Below are 16658 nucleotides of genomic sequence, written 5' to 3' on the forward strand. Positions count from 1 at the left end.
ACACTGAGCCCTGCTTCAAAATCAAAGAGTTTTCACACCCACGGGAATACTAAGACCAGCCCACAACAAAAACTGCGGGAAGCTCTATTTGCCATCAATACTTTTCCCTGCCTCGCCTAAACAGCACCCCTCCTCAAATAATTTCCTGGGGCGCCCCAGCCCATACATCAGCCTACCCCTCTCCTCCACCTGCCTAAAAGGCTCCTCATCATCACCCGCGACTTGAGGCAGCAAGGGACCCCCCCCCCCACCAGCAACCCCATTACCTATGCCAACAAAACACCATTGCCTTAAATTGGCAGAGCCGTACAGCAGCCAAGTACCCCCAATCAGAACTGGGACAATAGCCTAACCGCCCAATCCTCTCCGAGAGTCGCTGTGCCTCCCCCTCTGCACATAAAGGACACTATGGCTAAACAACTAAAGCCCAGTAAGATCCCGGACATTGCTACAATGTTATTATCGGCTGAAAAAAGTAACAGGACCCCCGCGCCCCCATATCTACCCCGCAGAAAGCCTCGGAAGACAAAAGGTACCCCCCCCGGACAGCCTTACAGTTCACCTACAAGGGCACCCTAAGGAAAATCAGCCACCTTGAGGATGCGGAGAAGATCATGCACTCAACATCACCCGAGAGCCCCTCACCCCCAGCTTGGAAAACACCATTGATAAAGACCCCACGTCTCCACTAAAAACGAACCATGGTCGGGGGTCGTGAGATTCAGGAAAAAGAAATGATCCAGCATAGAAATTGAACATATAGGCTGAAACATTAAACTCCAAATCTGAAGCCTGAGACCTATTCCCTGCGGCTCTTTTTTCCACATATAGCCTTATCCGGCATAACTCGCTCTTCCTCCGGGCCCCGAACATTTCTTTCGCCCAATGGAGCTTCGCCACTTACAAAAACGCAGATGAACTTTTACAGCCACTGCAGCGGGTCCCCCCAACTCCCCCCCCACCACCACGGCCCATGCCCAAGGCACAATCCACCCACGAGTCCTTGGAATGATCCACTAAGTTTGCTCTTAGTTCTAGCCATGTTGGCTGAAAATAGTTATTTGGCCCTGTTGGTCAGGGGTGGTGCCAGATCCACAAAATTGTCGCCCCCCCCAACCCCGAAAGTTACATCTTGGCCCTCCCTTTGGAGGTCTAAGCAAAAACTTAAAGTGTGGGATGGTAAGCGGTTATTAACACATCTCATCCCCCCCATCAGAATCTCACCTCCCATCCAGGAAGACCACACTCGATTTGTTTCCCTGAACGTCAAAGGATTAAACTCTCCCGCCAAACGCAAATCAATCTTGCAAAAGCTCCAAGATGAAAACGCAGCGGTAGCCATGCTTCAGGAAACGCACCTCCTGTCAGCAGACTTTGGGCATCTACGCTCGCAGCACTTTGCAAAGCAATTCTTCGCCTCTGGAGGTGTTAAAAAAAAAAAAAAAGGGGCACAGTGATTCTTTTCAGGAAAGGGCTCAACCCCCAGATATTGGACACAAAACTTTGCCCGGACGGCCGATTTATAGCAGTGAAATGCCTACTGTTGGGACAGCTATATTCCTTTGTCACCGTGTACGCCCCAAATACGGGTCAAGCCTTTTTTTAATGAGGCGTCGAGATCCACTCTTTCCCCTTTCTAGAGGGCCAGATAATAACTGGAGGCAACTTCAATGGAGTCCCAGATCCCGCGAAGGATAAATCACACCCGCCCTCATCTGGAGACTTTACTCTGGCACTGGCATTTAGATCCCTAGAGGTGGTGGACTCATGGAAGATACTTCACCCCTTAGAAAGGGACTTCTTTTATTCCTATGTCCATAGGACATTCTCCAGAATAGACCACCTCCTGGCATCCCCGCAAATGTTTGCATACACCAAGTTTGCATGTAACCATAGGCTCAAGGATCCTATCCGACCAAGCCCCGGTGACCCTGGAGATTTGAGTACATGAGCCATCTCCTACCGCTCAACGCAGATGGACACTGTACCAATACTCAATGAGATGCCCCAGAGACTTGATAGCGACATCAATCAAGAACTCCTTTAAAGAAAACCCTAGCAAAGATACAAAGGTGCTAACACCTGGGACGATATGAAAGCGGTAATACGTGGGGAGTTGATAGCCCAGGGAGTAGCTTTCCACAAGAACAGGCGACAAATTTGCCTGATCCTCGAGGATGAACTTCAGAAAGCATAGAAGACTTGCAAGGAGAAAGGTTGGTCCCCAAAGACAACTAGCTATTCGTACAGCACACAGCACAAAAAAAGATTGAGGCCTACTAGGCCGAACACAAAGCACACCTATTAATGAAAGCCAGGCAGTTTTACTATGCAAAGAGCAATAAAGCGAACAAATTATTGGTGGCTAAACTTGCCAAGGCGAAAAGGTTCAACACAATCATTGGACTACAGGACCCGCAGGGTCGAATACAATACGCCGAACAAGAAAAACGACTGGCAGCAGACCACCTGGCACAGGTGATGATCTCACCAGCACGAAACCTGCGACGCAAATAGAATATTTACAGAAAGCAGCACTCCCCGAATGAGACTCAGCCCGAGACATCCTGGACGCTCCAATCTCAGTTGAGGAGGTAGAAGAAGCTATAAAGTCTCTCAAATCCCAAGCCCCCGCCCCCGATGGTTACTCCATTAAGCCCCAGCTGCTCACTCCACTAGTAAAGCTCTTTAATTCCTTCAGGGATACGCGGGCTATAACTCCCTCCGTACAAGAATCAATTACCGTCATCCCACCCAAACCTGGAAGGGATACGAGGAATCTTGCTTCCTACAGACCAAACGCCCTGCTGAACATTGATGCCAACATTTATTCCAAGATCCTAGCGACATGCCCATACCATATACTGCCTGATATAATCCAACCCGATCAAACTGGGTTTATCAAGAATAGATCTACAGGCGATAACATTCGCAGAGCTTTGAACTTGGTGGACCTGGTCTCCCAGGACTCCCAGGGACTAGCACTTATGGCCTCGACGCAACTAAAGCGTTCGACAAGGTGGACTGGACCTTCATGAGGCTCACCTTGGAGGCCTTCAGGTTTGGGCCAGAGTTCCGAACCATGGTCTTGGCTAACTATAAGTAGCCCAAAACCCTCCTTAGGATCAATGGCACTCTCCACTCCAATCCCCCCTATCCTGTGGAACTAGACAAGGCTGCCCGTTATCTTCACTTCTATTTGCATTAATTATGGAACCTTTTGGCCAAAGAATCAGGCTGAATAACCTTATCAAGGGCCCCCGTGTCGGCCCCTCGCAACAAACTTGCCCTATAGGCAGACAATGTCCTATTCACCATCTCAGAACCCTGTTCCTCACCGACGCATGCTCTAGCCGAAATAAACAGGGGTTACTGGTTTCTACATCGACTTCGTCAAGTCAGCGCCCCTAGTGGTAGGGATAACCCAAGTGGAACGGGAAGCCTTGATCCCAATGTGCCCTATTCAATGGAAGACGAAGGCCTTCACTTATCTGGAAATCCGGTCATGATCCCGACACCAGCACTTTGCAGCCTGCAGAGGAAAATGCTACGATTTATCTGGACGGGGGGAAAAAAGCCAGGATTCCCAAAGGAACGATGCTGGGTAATGCAAGACTTGGCAGCCTAGGGGCCCCAGACCTACAGGGATATAAGATGGCAGCACAATTGGCATGTATATTCATGCATGGCAGACACTCACTGATCGCCCCAGGTGGGTGGAGCTGGAACAATCGCGCCTTCCTCTCCCCCTACGCTTTCTCCTGCACATTTCACTCCCAATGCGGCGTCAATGGCAAGGACTACTGTCATCCACCAAACACACTATAAACACCTGGGACAGAGCCTTGAAACAGAACGGGATCCCAAGAGGACACAGCCCCTCATCTCCAGTGTTCCTGAACCTGGCTTTTTCACCTGGGGTAAACCCCCAAAACTTCAAAACCTGGATTGCAGGGGGCCAAGAGACCTTGGGACAGCATTTTGAAGGAGGACTGCCTCGTACCTTCAAACAATGCGAGGAAACTTCCTGGCTTCAGGAAAAGGATAGATTCACCTACATCCAGCAATGCCACTGGTGCTCCCACCCTCAAACCCGCCAAGCAGCAACTCTGCCCCCTACGGCCCTAGAGCTGAACCTTAAACACCTCCCGTCCCGAGGCAAGATCTCTACCTTATACAAGCGCCTCCAGGAGGACTCTTACCTTAAAAACTTAATCCATGGCACAATGGGAGGCAGACCTAGGTGACCCTACGGAGGACCAATCTTGGGTAGACATTTGGACCCGCGGCCACTCATCTGCCTGCATCACCAACAGAGAATGCGCCTACAAAATCCTGCTGCGCTGGTACTACCCCTCCTTGAGGCTCCACCATATAAACCATACACTTGACCCGGCTTGCTGGAGACAATGTGGTCAGGTACGGTCTCTCTTTCATACGTGGTGGACCTGCCCAAAGGTCCAACGTTAATGCTTAGCTATCATCGCAGAGATCACCCAGACAACGCTTCCTCTATAACCCAAACCCATTCTCCTGGGCACCCCTGTCCCAGGGATCTACCCAAGGTCCGGAGCCAAAGCTAAGTTACTGTCTCAATGCCTCCTGGCAGGAAGAATAGTGGTCGCCTGTTCATGGAAATCTGCAGATGGTCCTCTCCCATCCCTTTGGTGGGTGAAAATATGGGATGTACTAATCCCGATAAAGTGACTGCGGCCAGGGCAGGTCTCCTCCACCGCCTTCGAAACATTTGGGGCCCAATACCTGGGTTCTTTACGATGGGGTACACTCCAGGAACAGGGGTGAAGAACTTGTGCACCCGACACCCAGCCGGGTCCGACAATCACAAGGGAGAAGGGGAGGGGCCGGGGGGCGAGATGACTTTAATATATGTATAACATGCTTTAACAAAAACCTGTATTGCTACCACCTTGCCTGGTTTCAAAAATAAACATTTAAAAAGAAAAAGAAAATACATGAATGGGAAAAAGGGTCTCACTCTCTCCAGGTCAAAAAAAATCAAGTCCTCAAAATCCAGCAAAGTTGCTGGGGGTCTCTAAGGTGGAGGGAATTAGCACATTTCTGAGAATTCTCCCTAACACATGGTCCGTCAGAGCTATTTGCCAATAGGCTAAGGTTAGGTCAAATGTACTTAGTAACTTCGCTGAACCAAGTTTGTCCACCAGCTCATCGGTCTTAGGTAAAGGATGGGCATCAATCGTGTTGACTTCATTAAGAGCTCTATAGTCCACACAGAATCTCAACTCCTTGGATCCTGCATTTGGCACTAGTACAACTGGACTAGACCATGGACTGGAAGATGGCTCTATTACCCCGAGATCAAGCATCTTGTTGACTTCCTCCTTTATGTGGTTTCTGACATGGTCTGACATTATGTAACCCTGCTCGTGCCAGGGAGACAGTCACCAGTGAGAATCTCATGCTGGCCCCAAGGGGTGAAGCCTGGTGATGGTGAAAACAGAGGGGCAAACTGATTAAACAGAATTGTGCACTCCTGATCAGAAGAGAGGTTTACCCCTATCTTTCCATCTTAAGGTTGTCCCCCGAGGAGGTCAGGTAGAGGTTCACTCTCCTCTTCCTCTTGAGCAGAGGCTAAGAGCAAAGCTCCTAGTTCTGGTCCAGACACATCAGCCTTTAGGCTGTTGGTGTGAAAGACCTTGGGGGCCTCCTTAGGATTGCCCAATTCAAAAGGTCCAGGAGGATGCAGCAGGCTTTGTTCCCAGTTTCTTCGTCGGTTGTTCTTCCCAGAGGTTGACTCTGTTTCTAGTCCCAAAACCCTTGCCATTTAAGCAGGTTTCGTCCATTCATGCACAGCCTAGGCTGTCAATCACAGAGCAGGGTGGCTGTCCTGAAAGGACAGACAGCCAATCAGTACTGGTTGCATTTAGGCACTCCTAGAGACAAAAAAAAAAACAGGGGAGTTCCGGGAAACTCCCTCACTTTCTGCCCTTCTAGACACATTGGAGCCTGAGGCAGGTTTCAGGACTGAAGCCCGCCAACAAAGGCAAAACAAAGGGCTCAAACCTGGCTTGGCGCGCAGAGTAAAACCTAAGAAACACCTCACAACCAGAAAAAGGCGAAAAAAAGAAGACAGGCCATTTTGACAAACATTGAGGATTCAGCCTGCGGTAGAAAAGCACAATGGTAGGAAAATTAAACCACCACCAACACCAGCCATTTAAAGTAGTGAGGGTAACAAAAAATGTTACATGAGTAGGTAGCATAAGGGGCTACTGGGTAACCCCCAGCACTCTACATATGATGGGGTGGGCTGGACATACAAAGAGAAAAGGGTAAGTAAAGTCAATTTCACTTTACTATTCTTAGGAACAGTAGTTCACACAAGAAAGGTGATTTAACCCTTATGAGAAATCAAACATTTCTCTGCGACACTGCACAGAAGGTGCTTTGTGTCACCATACAAAAAGTAGATGCCTATGGAGTGCGTCAGACTCCAAAAACAGTGGAACCACATATTTCAAATCAGGTTAAAACACATGAGTGAGAAAAGGTTTCACCCACTCCAGGGTTACAATTAAAAAGTCCTAAAGTCCAGCAAAAGAGCTGGGGGTCTCTAAGGTGGGAGGAATTTAGCACTGAAAATTCTCCCTAACAACTGGCATTAAGTTGAGTGGTGAGCGAGAGGATTGTGCTGCGTGTAGGGACAGGACCTGTGGGAGAGAAGGTCTCGCATCATAAATGTAGTGAGCATTAAATATTTTCAAACAGGGGTTACCTGGCAAATTGTTGAAACTGTAAACACATGAATCCTTCGGTGGAGATGGTGGTTTTTCTTCTAGAAGGAAGCCTTTTCCTTCATTTGGATGATACACCGTGATCTAACAAAATAAAAGTAAAAACACTAAACCAACTCTGCTGGACCTCAATTCATTAGCAATGTCAGCACATACTTTACAACAAAGCTGCAAAATGTTTTGTTCATAACATGACTAAGTAATGACTTGCACACTGTATTTATTAGTTTTGCAACTGGGTATAGTTTTTAGTTTCCAATGACTGATGCAGACTTATAGTTGTGATGGAGTAACAAAATCAACCCTGGGGGTGGATTTTGGGATGCCAAACTATTATGATGAACAGGAAAGATAGTAAAGTTTAGCCAAACCCAATCAAGGTAGGAAGGAGAGCGGGAAGGCTTAGACACAGGAGGGGGTGTGAGTGGTCTAGGGCTACGATGAGCCCACATGGACCACCACCAATAATTCCAGTTTGACAGGCAAGTACAAAAATACACTAAAGTCCACATGAGGTAAGACTCAATAAAACTACCCATTGGTATACAGGTCCCCAAAGTCTGTACTACCCAAAAGATGTGGTAGAATGGCAGAGCAGCCACACTTATCCTAGGAGGTGGATGTGAGCTGTAGGTGTACACTGAACCCAGTCAATACAAAAGCCAAAGAAACATACACAATAAATGTTATAAAAAAATATATTTACTCAAATATAAACAAAGTAGGTAGAGTCATACTGTTAGGGAGAATCCTCAGAAATGTGCTAATTCCGCTCTACCTTAGGGACCCCCAACAACTTTGCTGGATTTTGAGGACTTGAATTTTTAATCTGGAGACAGTGAGACCTTTTCTTCCCCCACTCTCGTATTTTTTATGCGATTTGAACTCGGTTTCTTTTGGTTGTGACCCAAATGCACTGTGGCGATTGGCTGGCTCCCTGTCCGGCAAGGACAGCCACCCTGATGGGTGAGTGACAGCTAGGCTGGAATGAACGGGAGAAAACTGAGTAAAAGGCAAGTCTTTTGGCTTGGAAGGCAGAGGCGACCACTGGACAAAGGAACCGAAGAAGAGCTTGAAGAGGACGCCTGCTGCAACTCCTGGACCGTTGGTTTGCCTGGTGAATCCCTGCTGCAGTGACTACTTGCCAAGTTCGCATCGACAGAGAAGCCCTGCAAGGAGGACTCCTCCCTTTGAGTTGGTGGGACCAAATCAACTCCCATGTAAGCCACCTGGACACCGATCTCGGAGCTGGATGAATTTCCTCAGAGTTGCTGCAGGAAACCTTAGAGCCAGGTAGAGGGACACCAGATTGTGTGCGTTGCTTGCAAGCAAGCCTAAAGCTTTTGGAAGAACCTCCGGACTCCCACGAAGCAGGACGGACCAAGCCTAAGGCCCCCCCAAACCCCCCCCCCGTCCACCCCAGTTGAGTGCAGGTCATCCTATGAGGAAAGTCCACCTTGACAGCCAGGAACCATGCTTATTGCCATTTGATGTACCGCAAGGAGCTGAAACGCGAAACGGCCACTGAAAGTAAAGTTTGCCGGTTGCCAGTTTTGACAGTCCTCCCTCTTGTCCCCACGACGGAGGTCCAGGAACAGTGAGACCTGCAGAGCTGCACAGGAACAGAAGTCTTCAGCTGCATCTTTTCTTCTTTACCAAGGTACTGTAAAACAAGTCTAAGAGAACTTATCTCTTACTGTAGAAGTGCTTGCAACTTCCACAACTCACAAGTCTAATCAGCTTGTGGCCCTACAATTGATTCTTCTTTTCTTCAAAGACTCCTAAGTACATGTGCAAAGACTTTTTCATTACTTACCAGAAGTGCTTTAGCCTATCCAAGACTTTTGCCCATTGACTTTGGCTTAGCCTATGGAATTGAATAACTCTTCTAGTGAACTCTAAGTATTTTTCCTGCTTATGAATATTTGTAATTTCTTGTGTTCTAATACCCTTTGCCTTTTATCAACTTCAAGAAGTGTTCTATGTCCCCAGCACCCTTGTTACTGAAGTCACCTGGGGGTGTGGGTTGTGTCTGTGGGCCATCCCAAAAGGGTCTGGTCTGATTCAGAAAGAGTGTACAGTATTGAAGTGTATTTGTGCGTTACTGTTCTATTGCTCCCTTCTGAAGAAGGCTTTATTACTGACTGATAAATTATTAATTGTTTATGCAGGAAACCTTGAGTGTAAGAGTTTATTTGAATAACTAACTGGGAATCTTTGTGTAACTCCACTATAGCGCACATTTTCCCTCTTGAGATAAGCCTGGCCGCTCAACACGCTACCAAAACTGTTTAGTACAAGCTTATAACAAAGGTTGGATTGCCTATACCTGTAGTCATAGTTGCTTGTAGTGTTCCCAGAGGGTACTGCATTCAAACTTTGCTAACAGACATACACGCCCACACTACAGCCATGGGAAATGCTTGAGAGGGGTAGTCTGGGAGGGTGATGAGGAATATGTTGGAGGACACAATCCATTCGAAATCTATTTTTGTTGGAATCTATTTTTGATTCCTGCTCTCCTGAGCTGAGACAGCACTTGGCTGAATCAAAAGAGATTGATCCCAAGAAGCTAGCAAAAGCTGCTGACTTGTGGGTTGCCAACAGGGCCACTCAAGGATTCTGGTGTCACTCACAAAAAGGATGCAGGAAAACAGCACAAGAAAGACGAGATAATTCTAAATCCTCCCATTCAAAAGAGGGCCACAAACATAAGAAGGGTAAACCATATGGGAAACCAGGGCAGTCTAGTGAAACCTCTGGTGCCAAACCAGAGGGAGGTCAGCAGAAGCCCCCATTTGTCAAACCATTTGGTAAATGTTATGCTTGTGGGTCAACTGACCATGTGAAAGGGGACCCCAGATGTAAGGGTAAACCTTCAGGGGTCCACACTGCCTCCTTAGCCTTCATCCCTGAAGGGGGAGGTTCATATGGCAAGTGAAAACTTTCAACTGTTGGCTGAAGAACCCATTGGAGTCTCAGCCAGTGTTCCTTTAGTGTCCCTGTGTCTGTGGGAACAGAAGAATGTAGATGTGTATCTATTCCAGATAATACCAAAGAATACTACAAGGACAGTGTACTTGTGAATGGTCAGGAAACCCCTGCCAATCGAGACACTGGGACCAGCATTACAATAGTGGATGAAACCTTTTTCAAACCTGAGGATGTTGCTAAGAAACACAAAGGCCCCACTAAGCTTGCTGGAGGCCCTCTCCAGATGGTTCCAATAGTACCAGCTCTCATCCAGTGCAACAATAGGACTGAAAGAATACCTGCCAGTGTACAAAGTGAGGTGCCTGGGGGAGTTCTGTTCGGGAATGACTTAAAAACTCTGGAGTTGTATCAAGCACCCCCAGGCCTCCCAGTAAAATGAAGCTGGAGCAGAAAGGCCAGAGAGCCCTAATCAAGGAGGGGTTGGAGAGTGCTCTTTCCCTCAAGCCAGTGAGAGTCACTGACTATGTGTTAGGTCTCCAAAGGAGAATGACCCACATGATCACAGAAGCTTCAGAGAACTTGAAAGCAGGTCAGGCTCTGGTTAACATTGGCAGGACCAGAAGGCCAACATGGTTGAGTTTACTCAAGACCAGATCGTTCTAGTCATGGTACATACAAGGCAGAGGGCCTTACAGGACAAATGGATTGGACCCTTCAAGGCTGTGGAAAAACTTGGATGTTAATTATTTGGTGGATTTAGGCAATCCTAAGGAGGCCCCCAGGATCTTTCACACCAACCACCTAAAGGCTTAGGTCTCTAGACCAGAACTAGGAGCTTTGCTCTTAGCCTCTGCTCAAGAGGAGGAGGAGAGTGGACCTCTACCGGACTTCCTCAGGGGCCAACTTTTAGATGGAAAGATCGGAGTAAATCTCTCTTCTGATCGGACACTGGAACAGGAGGAATGCAAAATTCTGTTAAATCAGTTTGCCCCTCTGTTTTCACTAGCACCAGGCTTGACCCCTTGTGGCCAGCATGAGAGTCTCACTGGTGACTGTCTCCCTGTCAAGAGCAGGGGTTACAGAATGTCAGACCATGCAAGAACCCACATAAAGGAGGTCAACAAGATGCTTGATCTCGGGGTAATAGAGCCATCTACCAGTCCATGGACTAGTCCAGTTGTACTAGTGGCAAAGGCAGGATCCAAGGAGTTGAGATTCTGTGTGGACTATACAGCTCTTAATGCAGTCGCCACGACTGATGCCCATCCTTTACCTAGGACAGATGCGCTGGTGGACAAACCTGGTTCAGCCAAGTTCCTCAGGCTATTGACAAATAGCTCTGACAGAGCATGCCAAGGAGAAAACTGCATTTTCGACCCCAGGAGGCCTCTACCAGTTTAAGGTTATGCATTTTGGACTAAAGAATGCATCTGCTCCATTCCAAAGGATGGTAAATCAAGTTCTGAATGGGATGGAGGACTTCTGCATGGGATACTGGGGTGACATTGCAGTGTTCAGCCCTACTTGGAAAGAACAGATTGATCACTTAGGATATGTATTGCAGGCTCTTGAGCAGGCCAAATCTGACCATAAAGGCAAGTAAATGTCAAATTGGTGAGAGTAAAGTGGTCTACCTTGAATATGAGGTAGGAGGAGGTGAAATAAGGCCATTGCCTAGCAAAGTACAAGCTGTACAAGACTGGGCCACCCCTACTACTCAACCCCAAGCGAGAGCCTTGTTAGGTCTCACAGGTTACTATAGGAACTTCATTGAGAACTATGGGACCATAACTTATCCCTTGAATGTGATCTCCTCACCCAAGTTTCCCCAAGGAGGTCAGGTGGAATGAGGAGTGCACTAAGGCATTTGAAGGACTTAAGAAAGCCCTTTGTCAAGCTCCAGTCTTGAGAGCTCCCGACTACAACCAATGCTTTATTGTACAGACAGATGCTTCCAATACAGGTATAGGTGCAGTTGTTCTGAGTCAGCTGGATGAGAAAGGCAGGGAACACCCAATCTGCTTCATCAGTAGGAAACTGAAGGACCCTGAAACAAGGTGGGCAAGCACAGAATGTCAATGTTTTGTCATTGTGTGGTCTTTGAAGAAGTTTAGACCATATGTGTATGGATCCACTTTTGTGATTCAAACAGACCAGCAACCCTGATGGTTAATGCAGATGAAGGGGGAGAATCTTAAATTGTTAAGATGGACTATCAGCCTTCAGGGGCTTGATTTTACCATAGAACACAGGTCAGGGTGTAATCACCAAAATGCGGATGGTCTCTCCAGAAAGTACGACAGACTGGAGTAAGGCGATTCATCCAGGGGTAGATTAAATCTGCCTGTCCCTTAGTTCTGGGTGTAGGGGTCTTGGCACAATTGTTATGGAGAATTCTCAGAAATATGCCAATTCCTCTCTAGCTTAGAGACCCCCAGCAACTTTGCTGGATTTTGAGGACTTGAATTTTTAACCTGGAGAGAGTGAGACCCTTTTTCCCACTCTGTCATGTATTTTTAATGGGATTTGAATGCGGTTTCTTTTGGTTGTGGAGTCTGACAAACTCCATAGACATCATCTTTTACATAGTGTCACACAGCACCTTCAGTGCAGTGGCACAGGGAAGTCTTTCAGATTTCTTCAAGGTTTAGATATCATCTTGTGGATAAATTACTGTTTCCAAGAGCAGTAAAGTGAAACTGATTTTACTTACATTTTAACTTTCTTTAACTCTCTAGACCCAGCACACACTATCTTACAATAGGGTGCTGGAGGGGTTACTTAGTATCCCCTTTGTCTACCTTCTCATGTAACAATTTTATGTTACCCTTTCCTCAATGAATGGCTGGTGGCAGTGGTTTACTTTTATCTACCGCGGTGTGCATTTACTGCGAGGTGCGTTCACAGCTGCAGTAAAGCACCCAAGGGTGCCATTTTTTGTCAAAATGGCCATGGTCTTTTTTCGCCATTTCTTTGTGAAAAGGCCCTTCTTGAGATTTACTCTGCGCGCCAAACCAGGTTTGGTCCCTTGGTTCATTTTGCTTTTGGCGGGATTCACGCGTGAAGCCCACCTCTGGCTCGAGGATGTCTGACAGGGGCAGGGAGGGAGGTGCCCAAAACTCCCTGTGCTCTCATAGGAGACAGGAATGCACTCTTGGGTGATTGGCCAGCTGGCTGTCTGGCAAGGACAGCCACCCTGCTGGGTGACAACAGCTAGGCTGGAATGAATGGGAGAAACCTGCATAAAAAGTGAGGATTTGTGGCTTGGAAGGCAGAGTCGACCACTGGACGAAGGAATCCGAAGAAGAACTTGATGAGGACACCTGCTACAACTCCTGGACCGTTGGATTGCCCGGTGAAGCCCTGCTGCTGTGCTGAAACTCCAAATTCGTTTCGACTATAAGAGCCCTATAAGGAAGACTTCTCCCCTTGAGCTGGTGGGACCAATCAACTCCAAAGTAAGCCACCTGGACATCCTCTCGGAGCTGGTTGAACTTCCACTGCAGTTGCTGCTGGAACCGAATAGCCAGGGAGGGGAACACCAGATTGTGTGTGTCGCTTTTCACTTGGCCAAGAGCTCCAAGAAGATCCTAAGGGCTCCCAGGAAGCAGGACTGACCGAGCCTGAGCCACCTCAACAAAGTGCTGGACCCCAGATGCAAGGAAAACCCATAACAGCCAAGAGTCAGCGGTGGTGCTTTTTGGTGAGACGCGACGAGCTGAAACAGTGAAGTGCCACTGAAGAGAAGTTGGTCCTTTTCTGTCGCCAATCGTCCCGTTGCAGTACAGGAGTCCTGCAGATGTTCTCCCTCTTGTCCCCACGACTGAGGCCCAGGAACACAGGAGCTGCAGAGCTGTACAGGAGCAGAAGCCAGCCAAAAAACCTTTCTTCTAACCAAACGTACTGTACAGTCCAAGAACTTTCTTCTTGTAGGAACCGTACTTGTTCTGTGTTGAGAGCTGTCTTGGTTGATCCTTAGAGTTGCTAACAGCTTCTCTACTCCAAAAGCCTAAACAGCTTGCGACCCTACTTTGATTTCTTCTTTTCGACAAAGACTCCTAAAACATTGTGCAAGACATTTACCTACCTCTGAGAAGTGCTTCAGTTCACCTAGACTTTTGTTCAATTGACTTTGGCCTAGCCTGGCTCCCTGAATGACTCTTCTTCCCTCTGACATTATGTTTGGTCTTCCTCCCAGGAAGGGGTTAACTAACTTTGCATTGGGGGTGTGGAGGGGGTGTACAAGTACTTGCCTGCTTTCAGAATATTTGTGAGATCTCTTGTTCTGTTCTAAATGCAAACAGTGATATATTAATGTCCACAGTGTCCTAGTTACTAAAGTCACCCGAGGGTGTAGGAAGTGTCTTTGTACCACCCCAGAAGGGTATTTAATGATTTAGAAATATTAAGAGGTTGTATTTTGGAGTATTTGTGTGTTACTATTATATTGCACCCTTCTGAAGAAGGCTTACTCAAACTGACTGTTAAATAAATTAATAATTGTTTAAATCAAGAAACCTTGTGTGCAAGAGTTAATCTGAATACTTGTCACTGTGAATCTCTGTGTAGCTCCCCTACAGCTCACATTGACCCCTCTTGAGATGAGCCTGGCTGCTCAATCACGCTACCAACCTGTGTAGTACAGACTTAGACCAAAGGTTGGATTCCTATTGCGAGGTGGTCAGGGTTGTTGTAGTGCACCCAAGGGGTACTGCACACAATCTTGCCTAACACATACTTATTTCATAAGTAATTATTTTGGGCTTAGGCTGGGTTGCCCCTTTGGCCTCCTCTGTTAATTTCTCTTTCATGTACTTGGGTGAACTGCTGTTCCCAAGTAATAAAGAGGTATTTTCACCCCCTTTACATTTCATATAGTGAGCCAGAACACCCCACCTTATGTGGAGTTCTGGGGAGATACAATGTATCCCCTTTCTTTCTTACCTGGTAAAATAAGTGTTACAATTGCTGGTGGCAGTGGTTTTAGCTTCATGATTTTTAGTCGTTATTACTCGCAGGCTGTTAATTCAGCCTCAGTAATGCACAGAAGGGCCACCATTATGCTAAAATGGTGGGCTCCTTTTTTCGCCATTTCTTGTGCGCTTGTTGTTTCTGAGGTCTTCCCCGGCCATTCTAGGCGGGAACGACCTCAGTGGAAGTTTTGTCTTCGTCCGCCTAGGCTCCAGAAGGCCTGTGAAGGCAGGAAGGAGTCAAACTCCACAGCCCTTTGTCTTTCACCTTGCCTGAAAGGAACCAACTCCCAGTGGGGGCTGGCTGTCCTGGCTGGACAGTCAGACCGCCCCTTGCTGTAAAATGCAGGGAGAGATTGCAGAGTTGTGCTGTAGTTCCTGTTAAATACGCCGAACCTGGAAGCTGCTGACAAGTCGACCACTGGAGCTGAAACCGAAGAGGATGAAGAAAAGACTTGTAGCGATTTCCAGAGAACGGTGAGCCTGCTGTGTAGCCAGAGTCTGCTGTAACCCTTCCTTCCTTCCAATTGTCTTGGAGGTCCAGAACGCGGCAACTCCTACCCAGATGCTATTGAGATCCCCTAGACTCAAGAAGACCTGCATTTTCAGCCAGCCCTTCGTGTGCTGTGACCCTGCTGTGCTGCAATACCCGAATACTCATGGACCTCGAGCCATTACACTGTGCACGGTCTTCCAAAGTCCGAAACGTGCATAAACATTTGTGGCATCCTGCTGGTCCTCCAGAAACTGGATTTGAATCCTTGAAGTTCCCTCAGAGTGCTGGACCAGATTACTGAGAATCTGACCAGCCATATTCAGTCTTCTCCTGGCTAGTGACAAGGTTGCCAAAACCACAGAACCGCATCGAGCCACAAAGAAACCCTTGCCTGGAGTGTTACCTCTTGATCCCTGCTGCAAAATCCCTTTGTGTCCTGTCTTGAGTCTTCACGGCAAGGAAGTCATCAACCAGGTTTTTGGCTGCAGATCCTGAAGACTTCCAGCTGTAAACTTCACTTCTGTGCTGAGGCACGGTGTTGGCTGGGGTATTACTTACCTTAAGCCTTTTGTGATTCCTGTGAAGCTTTGGGGCGATTCTTGTGATTGGTGAGTACTCTCAGCCAGTTCACCCAGGCCCACTGCTGGAATCCTTCTAAGGTGTCTTCTCTGAAGTCCATGGAACCTTTCACCAACTCTAAAGTAAAATACTGACTTGTCTTGAACAGCTTTCCACAGGGCCTCTGACTTTTCCTACGTCTGTGCCTATCCGGACCGGTCTGTTGGCCACTAGAGACGTAGTGACCCCCTCCTGCCATTGAGAATACTCATGCTCCAGGAACAGTGAAGGACTTCTATGGTTTGGGCCTGTTGCCTAGAAAAGGTAACCAGTGTTTAAAAGTGACTTACTTGTAAAAGAGTTGGTTTGGTAACTGTCACTCAAATATGAGCAGTTACAAATGCTATTACTATCTTTTGAATGCGATTTGCCATTCTTAAGAGTATATATACACACACACACCTTTATTTTTACTCACCTGTGAATTGGGTCACCCTCTTTCCAAAAGTAAGGCTGTTGGCTTCACCCAACAATTTCTTTCAGAATATAAGTGTTAAAGTATACCTACTTGGTCTTGCTTGCCCTGACCAGCTGTATAGCCTGTCCGGAATATGTTTGCCTTGGACTTCACGTACTTTGAATAGCTGTGTACCATTCTTAAGTATACTGTGGTTTTTACTAAACTTGGCCTTCCTTTTTCCATCCTAAATTATTGTAAAGAGTTATCGCATACCTTAGTCTGTGTTCCACTGGTCTGAAAGGCAACTGTATAGTTTATTATTTTATTTTTTTATTTAAAATGCATATGGTTCATATCTTTAAACCTTACATTTACACATTTCTCAAATTTATGAAATAGCAGATAAAGCTTATACATTCATTATTTGCAATAACGTAAAATAAGAATTATCAGTTTGTTAATTGTGA

The 16658-nt window shown here is 47.0% G+C and overlaps 1 protein-coding gene across 2 annotated transcripts in view; it reads right to left on the reverse strand.

The window, feature by feature from the left end:
• The window catches only part of PLK4 (polo like kinase 4), a 253654-nt gene that overhangs the window by 129239 nt on the left and 107757 nt on the right, over window positions 1-16658 (reverse strand). For both annotated transcript variants that reach the window (XM_069631104.1, XM_069631103.1), the window contains exon 9: window positions 6755-6857. In XM_069631104.1, coding sequence (XP_069487205.1) covers window positions 6755-6857 — 103 coding nt within the window. The remainder of the gene's footprint in view (window positions 1-6754; window positions 6858-16658) is intronic.

The sequence above is a fragment of the Ambystoma mexicanum genome, chromosome 6q (genome assembly GCF_040938575.1).
Source record: "Ambystoma mexicanum isolate Mex_15411 chromosome 6q, UKY_AmexF1_1, whole genome shotgun sequence".
Classification (NCBI taxonomy): domain Eukaryota; kingdom Metazoa; phylum Chordata; class Amphibia; order Caudata; family Ambystomatidae; genus Ambystoma; species Ambystoma mexicanum.